General features: G+C 38.1%; 3 protein-coding genes across 3 annotated transcripts; 2 read left to right on the plus strand and 1 right to left on the minus strand.

Annotated features, from left to right (window-relative positions):
- Nucleotides 1–449: 449 nt before the first annotated feature.
- LOC127656413 (39S ribosomal protein L32, mitochondrial-like) lies at nt 450–2118 on the minus strand. Its single transcript, XM_052144735.1, has 3 exons — nt 1943–2118; nt 937–1115; nt 450–749 (listed from the first exon to the last, which is right to left on the minus strand). The coding sequence occupies exons 1-3, from the start codon at nt 2034–2036 to the stop codon at nt 498–500; spliced, it is 525 nt and encodes a 174-aa protein (XP_052000695.1). The 5' UTR covers nt 2037–2118; the 3' UTR covers nt 450–497.
- Nucleotides 2119–2426: 308 nt separating this feature from the next.
- On the plus strand, nt 2427–7124 carry LOC127656046 (proteasome subunit alpha type-2-like). The gene is made up of 8 exons (XM_052144177.1): nt 2427–2494; nt 3062–3138; nt 4793–4925; nt 5381–5503; nt 5733–5814; nt 5964–6037; nt 6461–6518; nt 6606–7124. The coding sequence occupies exons 1-8, from the start codon at nt 2454–2456 to the stop codon at nt 6720–6722; spliced, it is 705 nt and encodes a 234-aa protein (XP_052000137.1). The 5' UTR covers nt 2427–2453; the 3' UTR covers nt 6723–7124.
- A 383-nt stretch (nt 7125–7507) lies between these two features.
- LOC127655927 (ATPase family AAA domain-containing protein 2-like) lies at nt 7508–23686 on the plus strand. Its single transcript, XM_052144001.1, has 28 exons — nt 7508–7769; nt 8893–9026; nt 9143–9195; nt 9281–9431; nt 12132–12216; nt 12301–12391; nt 12959–13126; nt 13298–13409; nt 13986–14090; nt 14467–14575; nt 14669–14784; nt 15277–15451; nt 15541–15629; nt 15737–15896; nt 16715–16805; nt 16906–17220; nt 17394–17514; nt 17730–17916; nt 18007–18192; nt 18873–19008; nt 19097–19293; nt 19570–19729; nt 20048–20170; nt 20259–20414; nt 21095–21529; nt 21677–21810; nt 23277–23405; nt 23551–23686. The coding sequence occupies exons 1-28, from the start codon at nt 7632–7634 to the stop codon at nt 23581–23583; spliced, it is 4089 nt and encodes a 1362-aa protein (XP_051999961.1). The 5' UTR covers nt 7508–7631; the 3' UTR covers nt 23584–23686.
- Nucleotides 23687–24050: the final 364 nt, after the last annotated feature.

The following is a 24050-nucleotide window of genomic DNA, read 5'->3' on the forward strand; positions in this document are numbered from 1 at the left end:
AAGATTTTAACACACACTACACCCCAATTACTGTCAATTTAATATTAATATCTTAACAAAATTAATTTTTGTGCTAAGATGGTTTCAAATGCTGTTGATTGAGCTTAACTTGTATTGAACCTGGAATTTTCCTTTAAGTGCACCTTGTTGTTCATATTTAGTACATGAATGTTGAAATGAAGCATGGTGTTGTTTTATCAAATATTTTAAGAGGTCTTTTCAAGACTTTTTTTTTTTCATGCATCATAAGATACACTCTAAAGAATGAGAAGTCCATATGTCTTATGTGTTATAAAACAGATCCAGATTCCACAACAATAGAGTAACAGCTATGACACTAAACACCAGTTTATCTAGCTACGGTGTATTTCAGCGTGCAGCACACATCAAACTCTTACAATAGAGTCATTATCATAAAAGAATGAATGAAGCTGTTCAAAATTGTTTAGATTTATTAAACAAAACAGTATGTCTTTATTTCACTGTAAATACATATATTACATTTTAAACCAATATGGACGTTTCCTGCTGTTTTCGATTATTCTCTTGCCCTTGTCTGCATCAGAAGGAGTTTCATTGTCATACAAAACAACAGATTCCACAGCAGGAGTATTTAGAGGTCCACCTTCCATGATGGAGATTTGCTTTCGTATCATCGCAGTCTCCTTCCTGACCTTTTCATAGCAAAATCCACACAAAACATGCTTCAATTTCATGTTGCCACACTCTGTACATGGCTCAATATTGTTCTGGAAGAGAGGTGAAGAAATACGTGAGAAATTAAGACTTGAATGAGGATAACAAGTTGCTCTTCATTTGAACTGGCATTTGTCAAGTACAAAACATTGTTTAAACAAAAGTGAATGCTCCTTTCATTTGCAGTGACATCTTGTGATGGGCTTTCTTTTTTGGAGACAAAGGAAGCAGTGTTCTTACCTTGACTTCTATCAGATTATTTGGGTTTCGTCTTCTGCAGCGATTCACTTCGATGGTTCGTCTCTTTTTTGGAGCTGCCATCCAAAAGATACTGTCCATGAAACTGGGCTCTGGGTTTTCTTTATTGCTGTTATGGGCTTGCGGGAGAATGCTGGGACCATTCACTGCCAGAGCTGGACCTATAAACAGGGTTTAGGTGTTAAAATAATGTCAAATTGAGTGATAGGAATGATGGTTACACACTAGCATTTCAAGCTTACACACTACACCCCAATTACAGTCAATTTAATCTTAATAGAGGGCAGGTACTACAGGCAATAAATAATTAATTTGGAGGATTTCACAATTTTTTAATTACATTTGTGATTTTCCACACTATTTTGTAACCTTAACTTCCAAACTTTCAAGAAACTTTTTGTCAACAATTGCCAACAGAGGTTAAACATATTCCAATATTTAATATCACGTTTGCCAATTCACCATTCAAGTGACGTTTTACTGATAGAGTAAACAATATCTCTAGTTTCATAATAGAGAGGCATAGTTTTACATTTTGATTCTTAAATAAGGCATCGAACTCTCAGAGGTGTTTTTAAAAACATTTTTCTTTGTGATCTTATTTTAAAAGAGGGGAAAAAAAGCATGATTACATACATGCACCAATTACTTTACAAATAATTGTGTTAAATGCACAACAATTGTACAAAAGGGGCTTTTAAAAGATAATGTGAATTTTAAATCTATTTTTTTTTATGTAAAAGAAACACTTCAGGCTATTCAAACAGTAGCATCACCTTCCATACAAACTACAGACTGCCATGTGTTCCCTTGAACAGTAGGCACACCAGAGACTGACATTCAAAAATGTATATTTAATGTTACATCTCACAGAAGTAAAACTAATGAGAAACCAAACTATGAAATGGTCTTTAATTCAGAATTAATGCGTGTAATATAAGATGACAATATGGCAGTAACACATGACACCATATGCGTGTCCACTTACACAAGCTTCTGTCAAATCCCGCCGCTTGAGCTAAGCTGAGTTCCAGACGCTGAAGAGATTGTCTGAAAAACCGAACTAAACCAGATAGCGACATTATTCTTCCGTTCTATGTTTTATTCCATTAATTCAACTCGTACACACCAAACATCCTCACGGTCATTGCTAAACACAGACCCACCAAGTAATTCGCGCGTGCGCATTTTCCTGCATGGGTACATTATGGGATTTGTAGTTCAACGTTTCTAAAGTTTCTCTGAGGGGATAAATTGATACACGTTAAATATGAAAAGTTAAACTAATAAATATTATTATTTTATTTTTTTGTATTTCATAATTTAGGGTCAATTAAATAGGTTAAAGTTAAACTAAAATGTGAAAGTAAACGATTATTTTTAACAATCCATAAACTACATTACCCACATTTCAATCTATTCACCACCAGTACCTCTTTCAACCAATCAGATCAATTAAAAACGTGACGTCACTTCCCTAACAGCCACAGCACACAGCCATGGCAGAAAGAGGCTATAGTTTCTCTCTCACCACTTTCAGGTAATTAACGTTATTATTTTACTATATACAGTGTATTCGTCTAGATTACATCAGTGTTTTTCTACGCATCACAAACCTTGAGGTTTAGAGAGAGTTCTGCCAATCAAACGCATTTGTTTAATATTACACCGGCATTGATGCAGAGTCACTGTGTTTGTGATGTAGTGCTGTTTCCATACATGCGCATCATCATTTATGAAAAGAGTCCAATTAACACATATTGCATTCCATAGTGACTGTTTCAACACTCTCACGGATGTTTAAAAACGGGCTCGGTTTTGTTTTTCTGATTGGAACTTGTTGAATTTACTTTCACTTTCAGTGGGAAAGCCTTTGCTTTATGTATACTATAAGATTTCTGAATGCACATTATTATACTGGGGGTAAAATATGACTGGAAATAAGTAATTTTAAGTATACTTCTCTTTTGCATAGTTGGTAAAACATGCAAAAGAGAAGTATACTTAAATTACTTATTTCCAGTCATATTTTACCCCCAGTATAATAATGCTCTTCAGCATAATGCATGGTTTTGGAGATCCTTTTAATCATTTTTTTTGTTTTTAGCCCTTCAGGGAAATTGGTCCAGATTGAGTATGCTCTGTCAGCTGTGGCAGCTGGTGCCCCTTCAGTGGGAATAAAAGGTGCAGAAAGAAACTTTCTTAGTATCTTCTTAAATGTGTTTAAAGTGATATTTCACCCAAAAATGAAAATTCTCTCCTTTACTCACTTTCATGCCATCCCTGAAGTGTATGAATTTCTTTCTTCTGCTGAACACAAATGAAGATTTTTAGAAGAATATCTCAGCTCTGTAGGTCCTTTCAATGCAAGTGAATTGTGACCAGAAATTAGAAGCTCCAAAAATCACATAAAGGCAGCCGAAAAGTAGTCCATACGACTCCAGTAGTTTAATATATGTCTTCTGAATCTATGCAATCACTTTAGGTGAGAAACAGATCATTTGCACGCATGTTCAGCACACACACATATACACTGCCTGTCAATCAAAAAGCGTGCAGCTGTTACTAGATCGCTGGTGAATTATAACATTACAGGCTCTGGATTACTTACTAACAGCAGAAAAGGAATACACATTTTTTGCCTTGGCTATCACAAATATAGCTGGTTATTTATTGACGTTTTAATCAGTCTGCTTGAGCGGTCAGGCAAGTAAAATTCTCTTTCACTTGTCCCTTCAAAAATCCACTTGTCCCGGACAAGCGTTAATGTCGAGCCTCATTAAATATTGTATTCAACATTCTCTGATAACAATTTTTCTTCTGTAGTATAGCTCCTAAAGTAAATGTATGTTGTTCTAAAGGAGTTTTAGATATTATTTTGGAAAACAAGCCAACCGTATATTGTTCTAGTGTATAATGGGCTAAGACTTAATTCACAAAAAAACAAACTTTCTCATCTTATTAGAGCTGTGTATCACCGTTTTTCTTCATGACAAGATACACACAGTGAATGTTACATACATATTATGATTCACTATGTCGCAAGCCATCACGTTATAATCTAGCTGCAGCAAACGCACGCGAGGGACGAGCGTCCCCGCGCAAAATTGTGCATCAGACGGGAGAAGATTCCATATCTTCCCCGGTCACTTCACGCAACTCATACACACGCCGCTGACCACACAGAGAAATGGCAGTTTCAGGGTTTATTTTTATAACCCGCTTCCTTATTACTTCACTAAATAATTATTTAACGATATTAAGTTTTTTTTTTAAAGGTATTAAAGTGTTTCATTGCGAAACGGAATGAGGCACAATAATCGTTTATCTCAATTATCATGTTTTCATAATTGTTGGAAGCCAAAGTTGTAATTTAAATTAAAATTGTATTAATCACCCAGCCCTACTTTCACATTCTGAAAGTGAAAGTGGAGATTTATAGGAAAAAAGGACTTAAATATTGATCTGTTTCTCACCCACATCTATCATATTGCTTCTTAAGACATAGATTTAACCACTGGAGCCGTATGGGTTACTTTTATGTGATTTTTGGAGCTTGAAAGGTCTGGTTACCATTCACTTGCGCTGAAATATTCTTCTAAAAATCATTGTTTGTGTTTTACAGAAGAAAGAAAGTCATATACATCTGGGATGGTATGAGGGTGAGCAAATGATGAGAATTTTCATTTTTGGGTGAACTGTCCCTTTAATAAATACCATTGGACTGAAAAACATATTATTTAATAAGTGCCTGTTAGTCACTGGTCTGATTATTCTATTAATTTTAAGAAGCTTTCACCGGACTACAAGATTGTGCATTCATGTTTTTCTTTCTCAGCTGCAAATGGTGTTGTTCTGGCAACAGAGAAGAAACAGAAATCCATACTGTATGATGAGCAAAGTGTCCACAAAGTAGAGCCCATAACCAAACACATTGGTATTGTCTACAGTGGTATGGGTCCAGACTACAGGTATGTATTATGAGCCTGCATGCCCAAAGACTGTTTCTTTATGTGAAATAGATGTGTGGAAAGTGAATCAAAAAGTGCAGATGACATACAAATCTGCTTTTCTGATGTGTTAACCACCAACGTCATGTTTTTTGTAATCTTTTTAAACAAAGTATGGAGTGGTGGTGGCATAGTGGACTAAAGCACATAACTGGTAATCAGAAGGTCGCTGGTTCGATCCCCACAGCCACCACCATTGTGTCCTTGAGCAAGGCACTTAACTCCAGGTTGCTCCGGGGGGATTGTCCCTGTAATAAGTGCACTGTAAGTCGCTTTGGATAAAAGCGTCTACCAAATGCATAAAAAAAAAAAGATTGATTTTTCATTCAATTGTATCTTTAGAGAGAATGTAATAAATGGAAAAGTTAAACAGCTCTGTAAGAGTTTGTTGTAAAAGGTCTTAATTGTGTCTGTAGGGTTCTTGTGAGAAGGGCACGAAAGCTGGCACAGCAATACTTTCTGGTCTATCAAGAGCCTATTCCTACAGGCCAGCTTGTTCAGAGGGTGGCCTCAGTTATGCAGGAGTACACACAATCAGGGTATGCTTGATATGCCTCTATTGTGTCGTTTATCCCTGTTACAAATAATCTAGAAGTTGCCCTACAATTATTTGTTTTGCATTGTATGCCAGATTGTAAGAAAACATTTCAAATAGATGCTTGATTTGCAGCCCCTACGAAAGTGGTAATGGCACAAGATGCAGATTTGTGTCATGTTTTTGTTAGTCATGTGCTTCAATTTAATATGTATGATGCTGTTTTGACACAGAGGAGTTCGGCCATTTGGGGTGTCCCTCCTGATTGCTGGCTGGGATGAAGACCGACCATACCTATTCCAGTCTGACCCTTCTGTATGCTATGCTATTCCATTTGGTTTAGTCATTACATTTTGTGTCTTAGTGCAGTCTGTAAGCTTTAACTGAAATGATCATCCATTCAAAAATGTACCTTTTGTCATGTACTGTATTTGCAAAATAAGATGGAATTTGATTTTTTAAAGGGTGCGTACTTTGCATGGAAAGCCACAGCAATGGGGAAGAACTATGTGAATGGAAAAACATTCCTTGAAAAAAGGTATGCGTGTGTGTATATATATATATATATACACACAGTATGTGTGTGTGTGTTTGTGTATGTATGTATTCGTCATAATTTCAAATATGTAGTGCCAAATTTAGGCATTTTAACACTGTCCTTGCCAGGTGTGATGTGATAGTGAGATCGTATAAAATCTCTTCAATGTAAATCTGAGTTTCTGTCCAAACCAACTGCGGCAAGCGGCCGGACATTTTGTCGGTTTCTATTTCTGCTCTGTCGCACTGATTAGCCACATTAATGTGCATTAAACATTAAATATGTTCTGATTGTTTTTATTGTTTTCACTTTCAGTCTGAAAAGACAATTGACTTGTTGCTGGAAACACATTGTGCTTGATCAGGATGCAGCGTAAGAGCTTTTCACAAAAAGCATTTTATTTGCTTGATTTTTCTGTTCCAGATATAATGAGGATCTTGAGCTGGAAGATGCAATTCACACAGCTATACTGACTCTTAAGGTAATAAATAATTCACTGCACAGAATATGTTCCTCCTGATAAAATGTTATCTGTGATGTCTAGCTGACCCCATGTATTTTGGTACAGGAAAGCTTTGAAGGTCAGATGACCGAAGACAACATTGAGATCGGAATCTGCAATGAAGCGGGATTTAGGCGACTGACCCCTGCGGAGATCAAAGACTATCTAGCCGCCATTGTTTAAAATCAGCTTTTTTGCAAGTTGTTACCGATTAAATACTGTTTATATTGATGTCTGCATTTGCATAGCTTCATTAGTATTCACGGTTTTGAGGAATGGAATTGAAAGTTGTATTGTTTATATTTTGTTTCTTTCTTACTGAAGAAAAGAATAAACCACTCTTTTGAAATCCTGTTGACAGTTTCCATTTGCCCCTGTTGGAAGAGTATTTTAGATTTTTCAAAATAGAAGCCAAATGTGTCTATCCAGCAAAAAATAACTAAATGTTGCAAGGACACTTAAGTCTAGTTTTATCATGAACTTACGTTTACATAAAATGTACATGTATTAATTTAGTAGATACAAAATAAGGGATGTACTTCAACAAATGTACTCCAATCTGAAATAATAAAAAATTATAATGTACGGGCGCAAAATATCGTATGTCTTTGCTCCAGTGTCTACAAACAAGCTCGAGGGGGTTTGGCATTCGTAAGCCAATCATAATCGTGAGCGCTGCGTCACTAAGAGCGCGCCAAAAAACAAGCTGGTACACCTTTCCAAACGGATTCCTACGCAAATCCGTATACTTGTACTGAAAACAGTTTCTCATTGTAGATATCTCTGTTAAATTCAGACATTTCTCCTTTATAGTCTCCTCATATCAATTTGAGCAAAATATTTAAATTATTATAATACGAGGGATTTGTTAAGGTGGTTATTAGCTTTTTAACGGCTCTAGTTTACGTCTCGACAGAATATTCGTGTTTTGCGTTGTGTACATCGACTATAAGTGACGTTTGTGGCGCCAGAAATCAAGGAGGAGCGGAGTACGTTTTCAAAACGATGTGTTAACGCTCCAAGTAATCGACTTATTAAAATTTGGATAAACACTGTTGAAAGTGACTAAGGGTCTTTTAAGGCGCATTAAAGATGGTGATGTTACGCAGTAACGGTGATATGGACTCGAGCTCGGAGTTTCTGTCGCTGAACCCGCCTCAGCGAAAGTCCACGCGGCTAAAAAAGGCCCATGATGACAGTATAACGAGCACCGAGGACAGTCCGGCCAATGTGAGTCAATAAGTATAATTTCATGTACTAATATATTTAGACCGATTCTGTTGACTGACAGTGAAAAGCTCGCTCAGTCAAAACAAAGTTGGCGATTAAAAGCGCGCGAGGCGTTTGAATGAGCGCGCGAGTTGTTTACTGTTCCAAAATACAAGCTAACTACTCGATCTGTAAGATGACGTTTCTTTTAGATCAGTAATAATGTACACAGTTGGTCCCTGAGGGATGTTTTTATTATTTGGGTTGTTGACAGATCAGAATACAGGGTTATTACTCAAGCAAGATGAACTTCAAAATCAAGTGTAAATGACTTATTTACACACAGGCTTGTGCTTAAAATTAATTTGGTAGACAATTGTAAATTGTGCCTACGTGTGAATTTCCTTACAAACTAATATGTTAGTACATTTTCAGTCGACTGACAGTAAAACATTAGCTGTCAAAACATTTTGGTGAGGGCGCTGAAAAGAGCGCCAGACGTTCATTAAGCGCGCGAGATTTTTGTTTATACAAAACAAAAACAAACAATTCGATCTGCGCATTATTTTACATTGCGAGCCTCTGAATGAAGTTCTTATTTAATAACGCGATGTTTGTAGATTGGTAATTGTCCAATTAGAATTCACGTGTATTGGCCAACAAAATTAGTTAAAAGTGTAAACTAAGTGTAAGGAATAAGGAGTTGAATATCATTAGAGCTCATAACAACATTACACACTAGACAATCTGCAGTATATACATACAATGTGTGAAATACACATGGTGTGTAAAGGATGGTGTAGGTCCAAAGTAGTGATCTTAAATGAGAGTAAAATTTAATCTAACAGCTAAATTGTGACAAAAGGAATACAATGAATTCGCTACATAACAGATGCATGTCATTTATCGTTGTATTGCTTTTTGTTTCAATGGTACAGCTTCGTTATGAAACCAATATTTTTTAACAATGTTTAGCAGTTCACTTAAATAGTCCTGTGGTGTGAAACAGTTGAAATATTTAATGTAGGCTGGTCTTTCAATTAAAATGACATTTTTTAAACCGTTTGTATGGCAAATAAGATACTGCTGTTATTACATGTCATCCAGCATGTGTGAATGCTATTTGATTTTTTTTTTTTTTTAGGGATTTTTGTCTGTAAAGGAGGAACACAGCTTGAGGAGCAGAGCGCAAAGAGGAAGACATGCTGTCACCTTTGCAGATATGAATGGACAAACCAGCAAATCCCCTCCAAAAGATGAGACAATTGGAAAGCAGAGGTTAGAAAGTGTCATGGTCTAATTTCTTGTTCTCATATTTGTTTAATCACAGATTATCAGAAATGACACTGCATACATTTTTGTATTTATTTATTTATACATTTATTTGTTGATAGGAAGTCTCCAAGATTTCAGGCAGATGGAGAGCGATCTGCTGATGAACACACAGGTGTGAATGTCTGTCTGTAGAATTTACATCATACAGCGGGACTGTTTATTGACAGCTTACTGTAAAACAATGCATGACTTTTCAGATGACGTGGAACAGACTCCGACTTCTCGGAAACTGTGTGCTCGTATACAAAGGCAAGAAGAGGACAGCTCTGTGAGGCGCAGCTCCAGAATCACAAGATATAAGCTTGATGCCCGGAACCAGTCGGTCCTCTATGACAGGCTCATCACGAAGTATGTTCTGAAATACCAGTACTACCTAAAAACATACCCATTTTCCACTGACAGGGTGCTTGTGCTGGACCCATTGCTCAATCTGGATCTGTTCCCTGTGTTTTTATTTCTCTGTTCCTGCTTGTTAAACCACAAATCAGTAACATCAGAGGCCATGTAGTAATGTGGTCAGTTATGTCAATGGCCGTGTTTCCAATATTGGGCCAAATGAGGGTGTGCTAGTGCATTCCAGGGCCAGTTGCGTTCCCACTGTCACTTCCGGGGCTTCATAGAGCCTCCTCTAAAGCCATTGGACCCGGCCTGTCGATTATCGTTGGGCCAAAGAAGGGCAACTGGGGATTGAGGTAGGGTCAAGTCTAGCTGCCAGTTTACCTTAACAGATCAATGGAGAACGGATTATCATCAATAATGGTCAGTAGACGAAATCAGGGTTCTTATGAATATTTGGGCTGATAAAAATGTGCACTGTCATTTCGACGGAGTCTGCTGAACAAAAATATTATGAGGTATATTGTCGCAGAACTTGCCAAGTTGTATATCAACAGGTTCGGGGGAAAATGTAAAACAAATTGTGTGCATAGTACATATCATTGTTCATATAGAGGGCTAGCTAGTAGGGCTGGGTGAGCAAATACCCACGATATAACCACAATGATTTTGCTGACTATATAAATTTCAACACAATTGTGAATATCTAATTGATTTTAATGAGCCTTTTATTTAGCCATTAAGTTTAATTGAGTGTATCAGTAGACTAATTTCACAATCCCTCTGGGCTGTATAATTAATCAAAATGGAGATATGTGATTTATTTAACTGCCAACGGTTGCGATTAACGACAGATAAACGTGGTCTGTGTGCTATTCAGAATGAACCGGCGTGAAGTAAATTGGACAGAAATATATGAATTACTTGAACAAATCTTATCTTGAAAATACTAAGAATTCAGTGTTTAGTGAAAAACTGTGGAAAACAGGATTTGTTTTTAATGCCTTTGAAATATTAAATGTACATAGCTACAATGGATGTTTAGATGAAATGATGTTTTCTCTGAATAAAAAAAAACACTTTATGCTATTTCAGAGCAAAAACATAATTATCGAGATATCGAATATCATCAATGTGCTGAAAAATATAATTTCTGAAGCCATATCGCCCAGCCCTACTAGCTAGTCTCTAGAGTCTGATACCTCAGCTTAAGTTTCCCTCTTGCTTGTGAAATGGGCAGGGTGTGACGTTAGCACCAGGGCGGCGTATTAAGGGCTGGTTTTCAGGCAACGCTGTGGGGCTATTTGCCCGATGGTGGGAATGTAGATAATTTTTGGTCTTGTGGCACGACGTCCGGGGCTTTTGGCTCTGTTTGAGCAGTTTGCCCAATGGTGGAAAAGTGGCTATTTTTTGAATGAAGTCAGTGGAAGTCAATGGTCTGGTTCTAAGAGATTTGCAGATCCCCTGACTTCACTGACTCTGGCCCCAGCATCATTTTGATTGAAAAGGGACCAATAGAGCTGAAAAAATTGTTTCAGCGATGCATCGTGATTCATACTCGAACGATTCTGAATCGATTCTCAAAAGAATCAGAATTGATTCGGAGTTCAGTTTAAATCACGGCAGAGCAGTGGTGCATGCCAAAGACAGATGTAGAAACAAAGACGCAAGTTAAGTGCATACACTAAAGTCAAGTACACAAACACGACTGTTTGCAGACCAGCTGTATTGTGGGCGGCTGTGGCTCAGTTGGTAGAGCGGGTCGGCCACTAATCGCAGGGTTGGTGGTTCGAATCCTGGCCCACACGACTCCACATGCCGAAGTGTCCTTGGGCAAGACACTGAACCCCAAGTTGCTCCCTCGCTGTTTGCACCTTACAGCTGGTCTGCAAACAGTCGTGTTTGTGTACTTGACTTTAGTGTATGCACTTAACTTGCGTCTTTGTTTCTACATCTGTCTTTGGCATGCACCACTGCTCTGCCGTGATTTAAACTGAACTCCGAATCAATTGCCCACACGACTCCACATGCCGAAGTGTCCTTGGGCAAGACAATGAACCCCAAGTTGCTCCCTCGCTGTTTGCACCTTACAGCTCTGCCGCCATTGGTGTATGAATGTGTTTGAATGGGTGAACGAGTCAACAGTGTAAAGCCCTTTGAATACCGAAAAGGTTAAAAAGGCGCTATATAAGTGCAGACCATTTACCCTCTGTATCAAACACATGACCACAAACACATGATTTATGCCCGAATGAAACTACAATCCTGACATTCTTTCACAAACCCACGCACATAGCAACGGGAGAGTTTATTCATAAGAAGCCAACAAACAACATGAAAGACAAGCTCGCACCTATAATTGCACTAATTTGCACACAATGGGGGGAAACACAGAAGAAAATAATGACAAGGCAGCGGTTCGGGAGATGTTGATGTTTTCATTGAATATTTTTTTCCCGCCAAAATCTTTTTTTGAAGAAACTGAAAAAAAAGATATTGAAGAACAAGATACATCGAGAATCGTTTTATAATCAAATTATTACCCTTTGAATCATAATTGAATTGTGAGGCCAGTGATAATTCACACCTCTAGGGACTAATCTTATTTTCTTTGAGATACAGTCGTCAAAATGATCATATAGTCTTCAGAATCTGATGGCTTTTCATGTGGAAATTTTCATGGTTCTCAGTGGCTGTTTTTGTGCATTTCAGCACTGCGGAGGCTGTTCTTCAGAAGATGGATGACATGCAGAAGATGCGTCGTAGATTGAGAAGCAGAGATAGTGAGGAAGAAGAGGTGCAACATGATCTTCATAACTTGAGTCGAGAACACCTTTGATTTGCCTGGATTTCATTCAACTGCTTTTGTGTTGCTCTTTAGAATCTGAGAATTTTCTCTGGAGCCAAGAGGAAAAGGATTACAAGATCTTCAGTGAGCGCACAAGAGGAGAGCTCTGACAACCAGGAGAATGGTAATGCTTTCTTTTATCCTGCTTCACAATAAAAATGATGGAATATGTCCATGGTTAATGTGATTAACTACACCTGTGGTTACTCTGCTAGATCATCTTGAGGGGACTTCATACATTCGCTAAAACTTGGGAACAGTTGGTTAAAAGTAATTGCCATTTAAAAAAAGTTAATTTTAGTGTAGTTTGTTTGCAGATGCCAAGTGTTTTGGTATTTGTAATCTAATTAAATAAAATTTATACATTTGAGACTTAAATTACCAAAAGTTTCAAATTCCACTGTTGGAACCTTTTTATTTATATTTTAGCTTACCTGTGAGTTTAAAGTAAAGGAAGACTGGGTGCCACAGAATAATAGTTTATAAAGACACTAAATATATAACCTTTTATTGCTTTAAACTTTGCTAGATGCACATTACAACGAACATACAGGACGTCCAGTGATGTTTGCTCTGTGAACTTAAAACAGTGATGAAGCAGTTCTGAGTCCGTGTAACAGATACATGAGTATATGAGAAGGTATTCCTATACAAAATTTTTTTTTATATTAATTTCATATTAATTTTTTAGAATACAGTGATCAAGAGGTGGATGAGGATGGGGAAGGTGAGGGTGAAGAGGTGGAAAATGATGAGGGAGATGAAGATGATGAGGGAGATGAAGATGAGGAAGACAATGGGAAACGCTATGAGTTCCGACAAAGAAAAGCTGTTGTGCGCTACCAGGTGCCTGTTGAAGGTTAGTGTTATGATACACTACATTAAATGACCTATGCCCTGAATATGCAGATCAGATACAGATCTGATTTAAGATATTTTTTAAGATTAAAATTTTATCCTCTCTTCCTGTGACCCTTAATATTCCTTTTTGTTTGATTGTTTTCTATTTTATTTATTTTGTAAATTACAGAGCCAAAAAAGCAGAGCATATTTTTTAAGCGTCACTCCAGCCCGATAAGACGAAGATATCCCTTCAGTTCTGCAGGTCCCAGGAGCTTGTACAACAAAAAGAGGAGCACCAGGTCAGTACTAGTCTTCTGCATCTAAAGAGAAACTAAGATTAACAAAACTTGCAGAACTAAATTGAGAGACAATCAGTTTGCATACAACTGTTTTTTGGTGCCTTAAAAACTGGAATGATCAGGATGTTGAAAACATGTGTACATAGACCAGCAATTAAAAAATAGTGCAGACAGTAACCGCCCATTGAGCGGTCAAAATGACCAAAATGTACATCACTGCTTTGCACTGTAGTGTCCATGTTGCTGTGCACTCATGTGTTTCCACTTCTTTTTGTGCTCGCTGTGCTGTAGTACAAGCAAGAGTGAAGGTGATGGGTAAGAAAGCTTTCATATGGCCTGACTATGGCACATATGCATGTGGAAAATTAAGGGATCTTTAGAGGGAAGACAACACAGGACACTATACATCACGTTAACATAGTAGATACACAAATGAGTTTTGGGAGAGGTGTTGGGGTAAAGAGGGTGTTGGTGGTTGAATGTGTTTTTTTTTTTTTTATTGATGCCATAATAGTTTGATAAAATACAACTCTTAAGAGTTTTTCTGTGGTTTGTCACCCTCTTAAATCATCTCAGGAGAAGACATGCCATTCACAGCAGTGACTCAACATCCTCCTCTTCTTCTGATGAAGAGAAATTTGAGAGACGGAGAAGTAAGAGTCGTAACCGGTCAATAAACAGGTAAAATAGTTCTCATTGATGGAGTAGAAAGCCTTATTTATACTATGGAAAATGCCAAAGCTTTATTCTCCTGGAAGAACTACAGCACACAAAGCCAGAATTTATACTATGCATGGCGTTGTTTTAAAATAATTATCTTGTTCATCTCTCTCTCCAAAGACTTGAAGAGTTTTTTTTTTTTAAGAGCACACAAGACCAATCAAACAGAAAATTTAGCTATACACACAATCAGAAAAGAAGCTATTCCTGTTATTTCTCTTTACAAAGTGTTTCTGAGATATTCTAAACTCTTGGATTTTGTAGCCTTTCAGTATTTAAAAGCAGATATTAAACAATTGACATTGTATGTATTTAACTGGTCATATTTGTCATTTAGATGCCTTCCAATGAATTTACTGAAGGAGAACTTGTTGGGAATCCACAAGGACAGAATGAAAGTTGGAGCAAGTCTTGCAGATGTTGATCCAATGCAGATTGACCAAACGGTATGTATTTTTCAAATGAATTGATCTAAAAAGTGAGAGAGAAAATTACAAGCTGTTTAATGGACTGTTGGGTGGGTGTGTGTGTGTGCGCAGGTGCGCTTTGACAGCATTGGTGGTTTGGGCAAACACATCTCTGCACTGAAGGAGATGGTTGTGTTTCCTTTACTCTACCCTGAAGTCTTTGAGAAGTTTAAGATTCAGCCTCCAAGGTATACTGACTGATATTGCTGAATAGATTTACTCTAAAACGCCTATTTACTGAAGTAAATAGCACACACTGTATAATTAAATGTGAAGTAGTATTTATTTTTTCGATGCATCGCAATCTTCATTTGAACGATCTACCTTTTACACTCTGCAGCAACCTGCAAAGAGTAAAACTTTTGTGCTAAGATCCTTTCACTGCATATTGAGAGGAAAGGTTTGGTGTGTCCAAAAAACAGATCCGGGCAATTCATTTTTCATTGAATAATGCTTATTTTAATATCCTCCTTTCTTTACAGTAAGTTATTGATAAAAAACCACTTAAAATAAACATGTATTTCTAATCATGCATGGCACAGATGCAGTGTCGTTAATGTCCGTTCAACCAAAACACTGAGACCACTTTACATTTGGAAAAATATAATATTCAATTAAGAGAGAATGCAAAATGGTAAAAATAATCTTGATTTGTGACAGTCTCTGCTGTGTGTTTCCAGAGGCTGTCTGTTCTACGGCCCTCCTGGCACAGGAAAGACCCTGGTTGCTCGAGCCCTGGCGAACGAGTGCAGTCAGGGTGAGAGGAAGGTGGCGTTTTTCATGAGAAAAGGGGCAGACTGCCTCAGCAAATGGGTGGGCGAGTCTGAGAGACAGCTCCGTCTTCTGTTTGACCAGGTTTCCCACATTTCATTCATAAATAAGGTGGTGATTATCATTCATGGAAGCCTGCATGATTAAAAATATTCTGTTGTTTTATTTCAAAGGCATTCCAGATGCGTCCCTCAATTATTTTCTTTGATGAAATTGATGGCATCGCACCTGTTCGGTCCAGCCGGCAAGACCAGATACACAGGTATGTTTTTATTTATTTATTATCTACCTAATGCTCTATTCTCACTGTCCTGTTCTAACACCATTGCATGATCTGATTGTTTGTGTGTATGTTGGGTTTGTCTGAAGCTCCATCGTGTCCACTCTGCTGGCTCTCATGGATGGGTTGGACAGTCGTGGTGAGGTGGTTGTGATTGGAGCCACTAACCGACTGGATTCCATAGATCCTGCACTCAGGCGGCCTGGGCGATTTGATCGAGAGTTCCTCTTTAGCCTACCGGACAGAGAGGTGAGTTTTGAGATCTGTAGTTGAATGAGGTATTCAAAGTTCATGTTCCACCCTAGTCTGTTAATAAACAAAATCAACCATTACTACTGAAAAGGGTGTTTGTAGCACTTTATTTTACAGTACTGTTTTACATTTACATACTATATAATTGCAACAACTATAGTAATTAATAGGTAACCCTAACTTTATCCAGAGTTAAGTACATGTAGTTACCTATTATTACTCAGTACTTTCTTGGGTAAGTACACTAAGTATACCGAAAGTACACATACTGTAAAATAACGTTTTTGTTTAGGAGTCCTTAAAGCATTGGTTTTCAACCAGTGGGTCACAACCCCAAAATGTGTTGCAGGTCTGTTCTTATATGGTCACGGACAGCAAAGGAAAACAATGCTAAATACAAATATTAAAATGCTCATAAACATTTAATTTTAAATAGTTAGGATTGTTGGCGCATCATTTTCTAAAAGTCAGAAGATGTTTCCTGTATGTTTTGTTGTTAATTGTCCAATTAAACTCAACAGTATTTTGGTGCAAATTCATATTTCACATAGTAGAAACTAGCCAAATTAAATAAATGCCAGCATGGACAGATTGCATGACATACACTCATCCTCAAACCATGGGCAAAAAAAATATATGAAATATGTAATGACATTTGGAAATAAATAATGAAGCAATGAATACATGCATGTTTAATTTCAAGGACATTTTTGTTAACTTTTGTACAATATCAGTTCTGGTACTGTGTTGGGTTGCAACATTTTTGTCCCAAAGTTGAGAACCACTGGCTCACAAGATATTGTTACTGACTTAAGGCTCGGAAAGATATTTTGAAGATCCATACAAGGCAGTGGGATCCGCAGCTCTCTGACGAGTTTGTTGAAGAGTTGGCCGACAAGTGTGTTGGTAAGAGCTCGTATTCCACATAACAGTTCCTCTCTCAAATTTTCATGTGCCAAAACTTGTGCTGGTGCTCTGCGAGAATAACTACCTTCCTGTTCCCCAGGTTACTGTGGTGCAGACATCAAAGCCGTGTGCGCTGAAGCAGCTCTGTGTGCTCTGCGCAGACGCTACCCCCAGATCTACTCTTCCTCCCAGAAACTGCTGCTGGACGTGGAGTCCATCAGCGTAAGTGGGCGAGACTTCCTCACGGCCATGAGGAAGATAGTTCCTGCTTCGCAGAGGGCAGTTGCCTCTCCAGCTAAAGCACTCACACCAGTTATTGAACCCCTGCTGAACTTTGCCCTCAATAATGCCATGGAGATGCTGCAGAAACTCTTTCCTCATGTAGAACAGGGCCTCAAGAAGAAAAGAGATACTGGTAAAGACAGCAAGTTATTTTTATAACTAATTATTAATTCATTACATTTGTTCATCTCTGGTGCTGCTTAGGACTACAGTAGTTAAAATCGAAACCTTTTGAGTGGGGACGGTACACATTCTGGTCCATTTGTCCATTAACCAAGTTAACCAAGTAAATATTTTCTGTTTTAGGGGGCATGACTGGCATCGTAGATGATCTGCTACAGAGTGAAGATGAGGGCTCTTCTGAGTGCACAACTAATAAAGGACAGAAGAATGCTGGACCTGCTGCATCTGCTCTTCATTTGAACAGGTTAAAGATGACCTCACAAATCACTGATTGCCATGGGCGAGCTGTAGTCTTACTTTCTTTCAGAGGGATGGTTCACCCAAAAATGAATTCAGTCATAGGTGTTTGGAACAACTTGAGGATGAGTAAATAATGACAGAATTTGTATTTTTGGGTGAACTATCCAGTGGTGTAATTAATTACTGTGCTTTACTTAGTTTCTATCATCTTTATCACAGGAGCGCCCTGCAGCAGCCCACCACATTTAGGCCCAGACTGCTGCTCTGTGGGACATCAGGTTCTGGTCAGACCTCACATTTGGCTCCTGCTATTCTTCACACCCTTGAAAAGTTCACAGTGTATACGCTTGACATTGCTGTGCTGTATGGGGTCAGTTCTGCCACGCCAGAGGAGGCCTGTGCCCAGGTAAAAACACACAAGAGTGACTGATTTTATTCTAGAGATCGAGATACTGAGATGACCTTGTTTTATTAAATGATCTGTATTGTATCTTAGGTTTTCTGTGAGGCGAGGAGAACAGCCCCCAGCATTCTGTATATTCCTCACATCCAGCGCTGGTGGGACACTGTGAGCTCCACTCTAAAGGCTACATTCATCAGTCTTCTGCAGGGCATCCCTTCATTCTGTCCCTGCCTCCTCCTCGCCACATGCAGCTTTCCTTATCAGACACTCTATTCTGAGGTACCAAATATATATAGACTGTGTACACACTGCATACCAGTACAGGGGCTTGTTTGGCTTAAAAATGAAGTGCCATTCCCAACATGAACTTCTGTAATTTGGCATGTCTCTGAACGTCTGTTTCAATGGAAAATAGCTTGATTCTATCCATTGGGATTTGATTAGGTCTTGTTATAGGTTAATGTTATTTATCAAGGCCCAATAGGCTTTAGTTACATCAGAAGAAATTATCATAACCCTATTGTCACTATACTATGTTAGTAAGTTGTTTGGAAATACACAAATAGGAAAATAAAATTAAACCGGTGTTTTCACCTGTGAACCTTTTGTATTCACACCCGCAGGTTATAAGTGTCGTACACAGTGAACCTAAAGCTAAATTAAATCCGGACATATTGCAAGCCACTCTGTGACAATTGAAATTGACAGTATCATGAGTTACACACATGCTTTGGAGTATGAGTTGTAGACTACATACAAATTATGGTTGCCCCTTCACTTTCAATCATTTAATGAAATTGCAGACTTTTGCAGTTTAATTATCACAATTAAATTAATTGTGTAAATGAAGTCAGATTTGGTTTCATGTTGTTTTAAATATTTCTCTCTTATTGAGTACTTTGTATGACAGTAGTGAATTGCTTGTCTGACATGTTTGTTGCATGTTTGCTGGTTTTAAGGTACAGGACCTGTTCCATGTTGAGTATGGTGAGGTGTTCAGCGTTCCACTTCCTTCACGGGAGGAGAGGCTCAGATTCTTTGAGGATCTCATTTTAAATCAAGCTGCTAAAGCACCAGCATCTAAGAGAGAAGCAGGTGAGTGTTTCTTTTTTCTGGTGTTTTTCACTTTCTTAGTGGGGTGTGCTTTAATGCTCACCTGTGAAAACTCACTCTTGTCACCCAGTGCTGCAGGCGCTGGAGGTGCTACCAGTGGCCCCTCCGCTGCCTCCCCGCCAGCTCTCTGAGCAGGAGCAGCAGAAACTAGAAGAACAGGAGGAGGACACGCTTAGGGAACTCCGCCTCTTTCTGCGGGATGTCACCAACAGACTGGCTCAGGACAAACGCTTCAAGGCCTTCACAAAGCCTGTGGACACAGAGGAGGTAAGCAGATAGGTGTGTTTGATTTCATACAGCGCTGCACAGTCTGATTGGCCACTTTGCGATCTGCTATAACATACGTAAGTTCAGCACACTACAGAATGTACAGAAGTGCTGGCTCTCCTCCGACTGCAACCGGCAAATTTCGTTCGTTGGTAAGGCGAGGCACAGCTGAAGTGGAGTCAAATACAACTCTTCTGTGCCAGCTCTCCAGCTTTTGATATCTTGTTGAACCAGTGCCATGTGCTGTCTAAAGTCGTGTTGTTTTCATTGGAACAGGTTCCTGATTACACTACTGTTATCAAACAGCCCATGGACTTGTCCACAGTTCTGTCCAAAATCGACTTGCACAAATATGACACGGTGGCAGCTTATATTCATGATGTGGATCTGATCTGGAAAAATGCCCTCGAGTACAACCCAGACAGAGACCCCTCAGGTGAGTTGGGAATATTAACCATGAGATGCCTTGTATTACAGAAATTTTACCACATTTAACATTAAAATGTGAGAGAAAACAAAAGCAAAACAGATTTGGGGCTCATTACTGTATATAAAAAAGAACGAGCGTGTGAATACTGAAGATGATAGAACAGTTTGCAAATCAAAGATTCTGGTATTTTGTTCAAGCTTTTGAGAATGAAGTTAAAGCAGGCTATTATGCTAATTATAGCGAGTTACCACTTTCCATGATCTTGCATAATTATGTTCTGTAATTTGTGTAATGTGGTAATATATGTTCTTATGTTTGCAATAGATCGGCTCATCAGGCACCGGGCATGTGCTCTCAAGGACACAGTGCATGCCATCATAAGAGATGAATTAGATGAGGAGTTTGAGAAGATCTGCACTGAGATCAAGGCGTCGCGCTCAAAACGAGGTGATGCTGCATTCGTGTTTACTCTGTCACAGTCTCACTCAAACCCAAACATTATGTCAGTCACTAACATTTCTATATTTATTTTTAGGCCAGACCACATCACGGTTCACTCCTGCTTACTATTACGTGCTACCAAAGGTCTCTGCTACAGTGGAGAATATGAGTGATCGAGCATCCAGTAAAGATGCTGCACCTGTGGCATCACCAGCAGTGATTTTACCTCGTCAAACAGGAAACAATATAGGTGAGACCTTTACACTAGTGCTATAGAGCTTCACAAAACTCCTATCCATGTGTAAGAATTTGGGGCTTTTGTTTGATACATTTAAAAACGTATAATTGGCTTCAAGTTTCCCATAGTCATGGAAATATCAGGGAATGCTAAAAAGATTTCTTCTATAATTAATAATAGTAAAGTAATAATAGTCAAGTTCTGGTTATCCTGCATTCAAAAATTTTTAATTGGTTAAGCATTGCTCTTGTGTAGAGAAAAACTACAGTGATGTCTAATTTTTAGACTAATTGTTCTTTTGATTTGGATTGGTCGAATACAGAGTTTTGGGTCAGAATTTGTCTGAGTGATTTGTTAGCAGAATCTTGATTCATTAGCAAAATCCCTATTCATTCATTCATCACAAACAACTGGAGAGGTCATGGAAACTCATTGCTAAGAAAGTTGAACTCTGTACATATAATGACTGTATGCTGCGATTGTGGCTGGTTTTAAATGATGTAACAAATCGTCAAGTGAGAGAAATCGGGCTTTCGTAGAAGGTGGGGATTTTTCCTCCTTTTTTGTCTAGTTTGAAACTATTTACGGTTATTGCCTCATAACAAAAGGTTTTTAAAGCCAAGTTGATCATCCCTGGGGAGGAAGACTTTCTTTCATGCAGGCTACAGATGGAATATTTTGTCTATTCACAGCTTCACGGCAGAAAAAGAAAAACCAATACCGGAAGAATCGATGGAAAAATGGCTTCATCAGCAAAAAGAAGTATTCCCCACATTTGAACTCCAGAGACAACCCCAACACTGCCGAATCAGGGGAAGAAGATGAAGATGAAGAGGAGGAGGAGGAGGAGGATGGAAAACCGGCTGAGAGTGTAGCTGCAGAGAAGTTGAAAGATGCTGAATGTGAGAAAATGGATGTTGATGGCTGTGCTGGTGCAGAGGACCCAAAAGAGTCCAGTCCAAACAATGTAACACAGGATAGTCTCGACCCTAATGAGGGAAGACAACATTGCAATACTGCCTCTGTACTGGATGGAGTTGCGAATGGAGAGATGGTCCAGAATGAGCTAAATGATGCACAACCAGTAGAGAGGGTGGAGACAAGTGCAGAGGACAGTACAGGAGCAGGTTAGTATATCAGACACACATTTATTTAATTAGCAGATGCTAAATAAATATCATTTTGCTGCATATTTATTATGGCATTTATTCTAACAGTTGTGGTGTTTCTCTTGTCATGAAGCTGTATTTGTGTTTGAATGTGTTGATGTTCAGACTTCCGACCGAGACGAATGACCAGAGGTTTTAGGGTCCGTGCCGAACAGCAGAGTCTCATCAATGTGGATGCTGCCATGAAGATCCTGGAGCAGAAGAATCAGCCTCTTGTTGTGGACCACAACAAACTTAAAGTAAATCACCAATCTACAAATTCTTTATCCTCCTGAGACCCGAGTGTGACTGCTATGTGCATTTTCCATTCACATATGTGGACAGCGCGACTACATTTTTAAATAGTGCCAAGCTTTATATCTGATTTTTTTTTTTCAATCAAATTATTTGTTTCCTGGAGTGTTGTTTATTCAGGTTTTCGAGATGTGACTTTACAGCTGATTTTGTATAAAGCTGAATAAGTAATTCTGATTAAAAGTAATGGCCTGCTTCATCCAGTCACTGCCAACCATGTTAAAATAAAATTTTGCATTATAAATTCTGAATCCATGTACTGATTACCATCGCCCCATGCCTGCCAAACAAGTTGAGTTGTCCTAACATTATATGCAGCCAAAAAGTGAAATTTTTGTCACATTTTAGGAGTGTACAGACTTCAGTCTGCATAGAAAGCTATAAGATGTCCCCTTGCTCCCTATTTAGTGAAGGACTTAACCTTTAGGGTACTGTCTGTCTGCACTGGTCTCGGAACAGTTTGAAATGCACTTTATTTTCATCCTAACTCCATATAAAGCCTCTGAAAGCAAAATTTTCAGCTTTTGGATTAACCCATTGATTCTCAATGGGAAAATGCACAGTGAATATAGGAATGCATTTACTAATGTTAATGAATAGAACCGTATTGTACAGTGATAAATAAAATATAACAATTTATATTAAAATGAAGCGGAACAACCCACAGATGTTAATGTGGAAAGTTATTCAAAATAACCAACATGTTTTTTAAACTTTTTGGGAATGATGTCCCAAAATACACGTATGTGGACATGTTTATCAGCATGCTAATGCGTGTAAATGAATGCATTTTTAAAGGGGCATATCAAATTAAACTAGAGATGCTACTCTACACCCAAACAGGTTTCAATGGGAAAAAAAACGGTTTCTTATCAGAGGCACTTTTGTTGGCTCTGCGCCCATAGAAACGATTAACTGAAATCAACGGCAGGCTATTGTGTTATGCGATCCTTAAATTACAGTCTAAAGTGTTGTGAACACTATTTAGTCAGTTTAAATTTATTTAAATTATGCGTTGCATATAGCGAAGCCAAAATACAACAAACACATGTGTACAAGGGGTCACACAAGGATATACAAACTTGTCGACAGCTTTTTTGGCATGATTGTCAGCATTTACAATATAGTATTAAAATAATCAACACACAAAAGTAGTATGATATACAAATTGTATACCTAATTTGACCTCTTAGCGCTGTATAGATTTAAAAAAAGTTTCAGTCAAAGAAAGCATTGTCAAGCCAATATTAAAAGTTTGTCTTGATATTTTTACATGTTCTTGTAATTTCATTTAAATAATTTTTCAAATTTGTCCCAAATACAGTTTAGCATTTCTTTGTAGTGTGTACATTGAAATGGATTTTATGTTTGACTGGTGCTTTCAATCTCTATTTTGTCTTTATTAATTCAGGAGCTTCTACAGAAGGTTGTGCTTGTGACGGAGGGGTTTGAGGTCAATCAGCTAGAGAAACTTTATGCTCTGTTGTGCCAGAGCATTTACAGACACAGGAAAGATTACAACAAAACTGCACTTATACAGGTATGTTTCAATCCAGCTGCCTAATTAACATTGTAAAAATCCCAGAGGTTAAGTTAATGGACTTTGCAGGATTGTTTTATTTTCATATTTGAATATCTTTTTAGATTTATCTTCCTTTAAACATTTATCTATTTTTCTTTTCCAGGAGATGTCAAAAGAAGTTGATGAGTTTTCCTAGTTTTCTTTTTTGTTGTTGTTGTTGTTACATAAACTATCCTATATATTCCTTATGCTACTACTTGTAAATTATATTTAGTGAATTCTTTAATCATATCTTAGAGTGTTGTGCATATTAAATGCATATTAAAGTCTTTAAAAAATCCTCATTGTCTTTGGTTTTCATTCAACATGAAACAATCAGTTTTTGGGGGGGCATTTCAAGGCAGATCTTTTGACATACTACACCTTTCTACTCCACCTTCGAGAGTAGTTGGATGTTGTAATGACTGGTTCCGGAAAAAATGACCGTTAAAGACATGCTATTTGGAAACAGGGAAATTTCCAATCGAGCCTGTGAAAAGATGCAGGGGGTCACGTGACCGCACGCTGAATCTGATTGGACTGTTTCAGAATTTTTAGGTTTTACGTTTCTGTAGTCCGTGCTTTAGTTCCTTATGATACAAACACTTTTAGAATATGAATGTG

Source organism: Xyrauchen texanus, chromosome 15 (assembly GCF_025860055.1).
Source record: "Xyrauchen texanus isolate HMW12.3.18 chromosome 15, RBS_HiC_50CHRs, whole genome shotgun sequence".
Classification (NCBI taxonomy): domain Eukaryota; kingdom Metazoa; phylum Chordata; class Actinopteri; order Cypriniformes; family Catostomidae; genus Xyrauchen; species Xyrauchen texanus.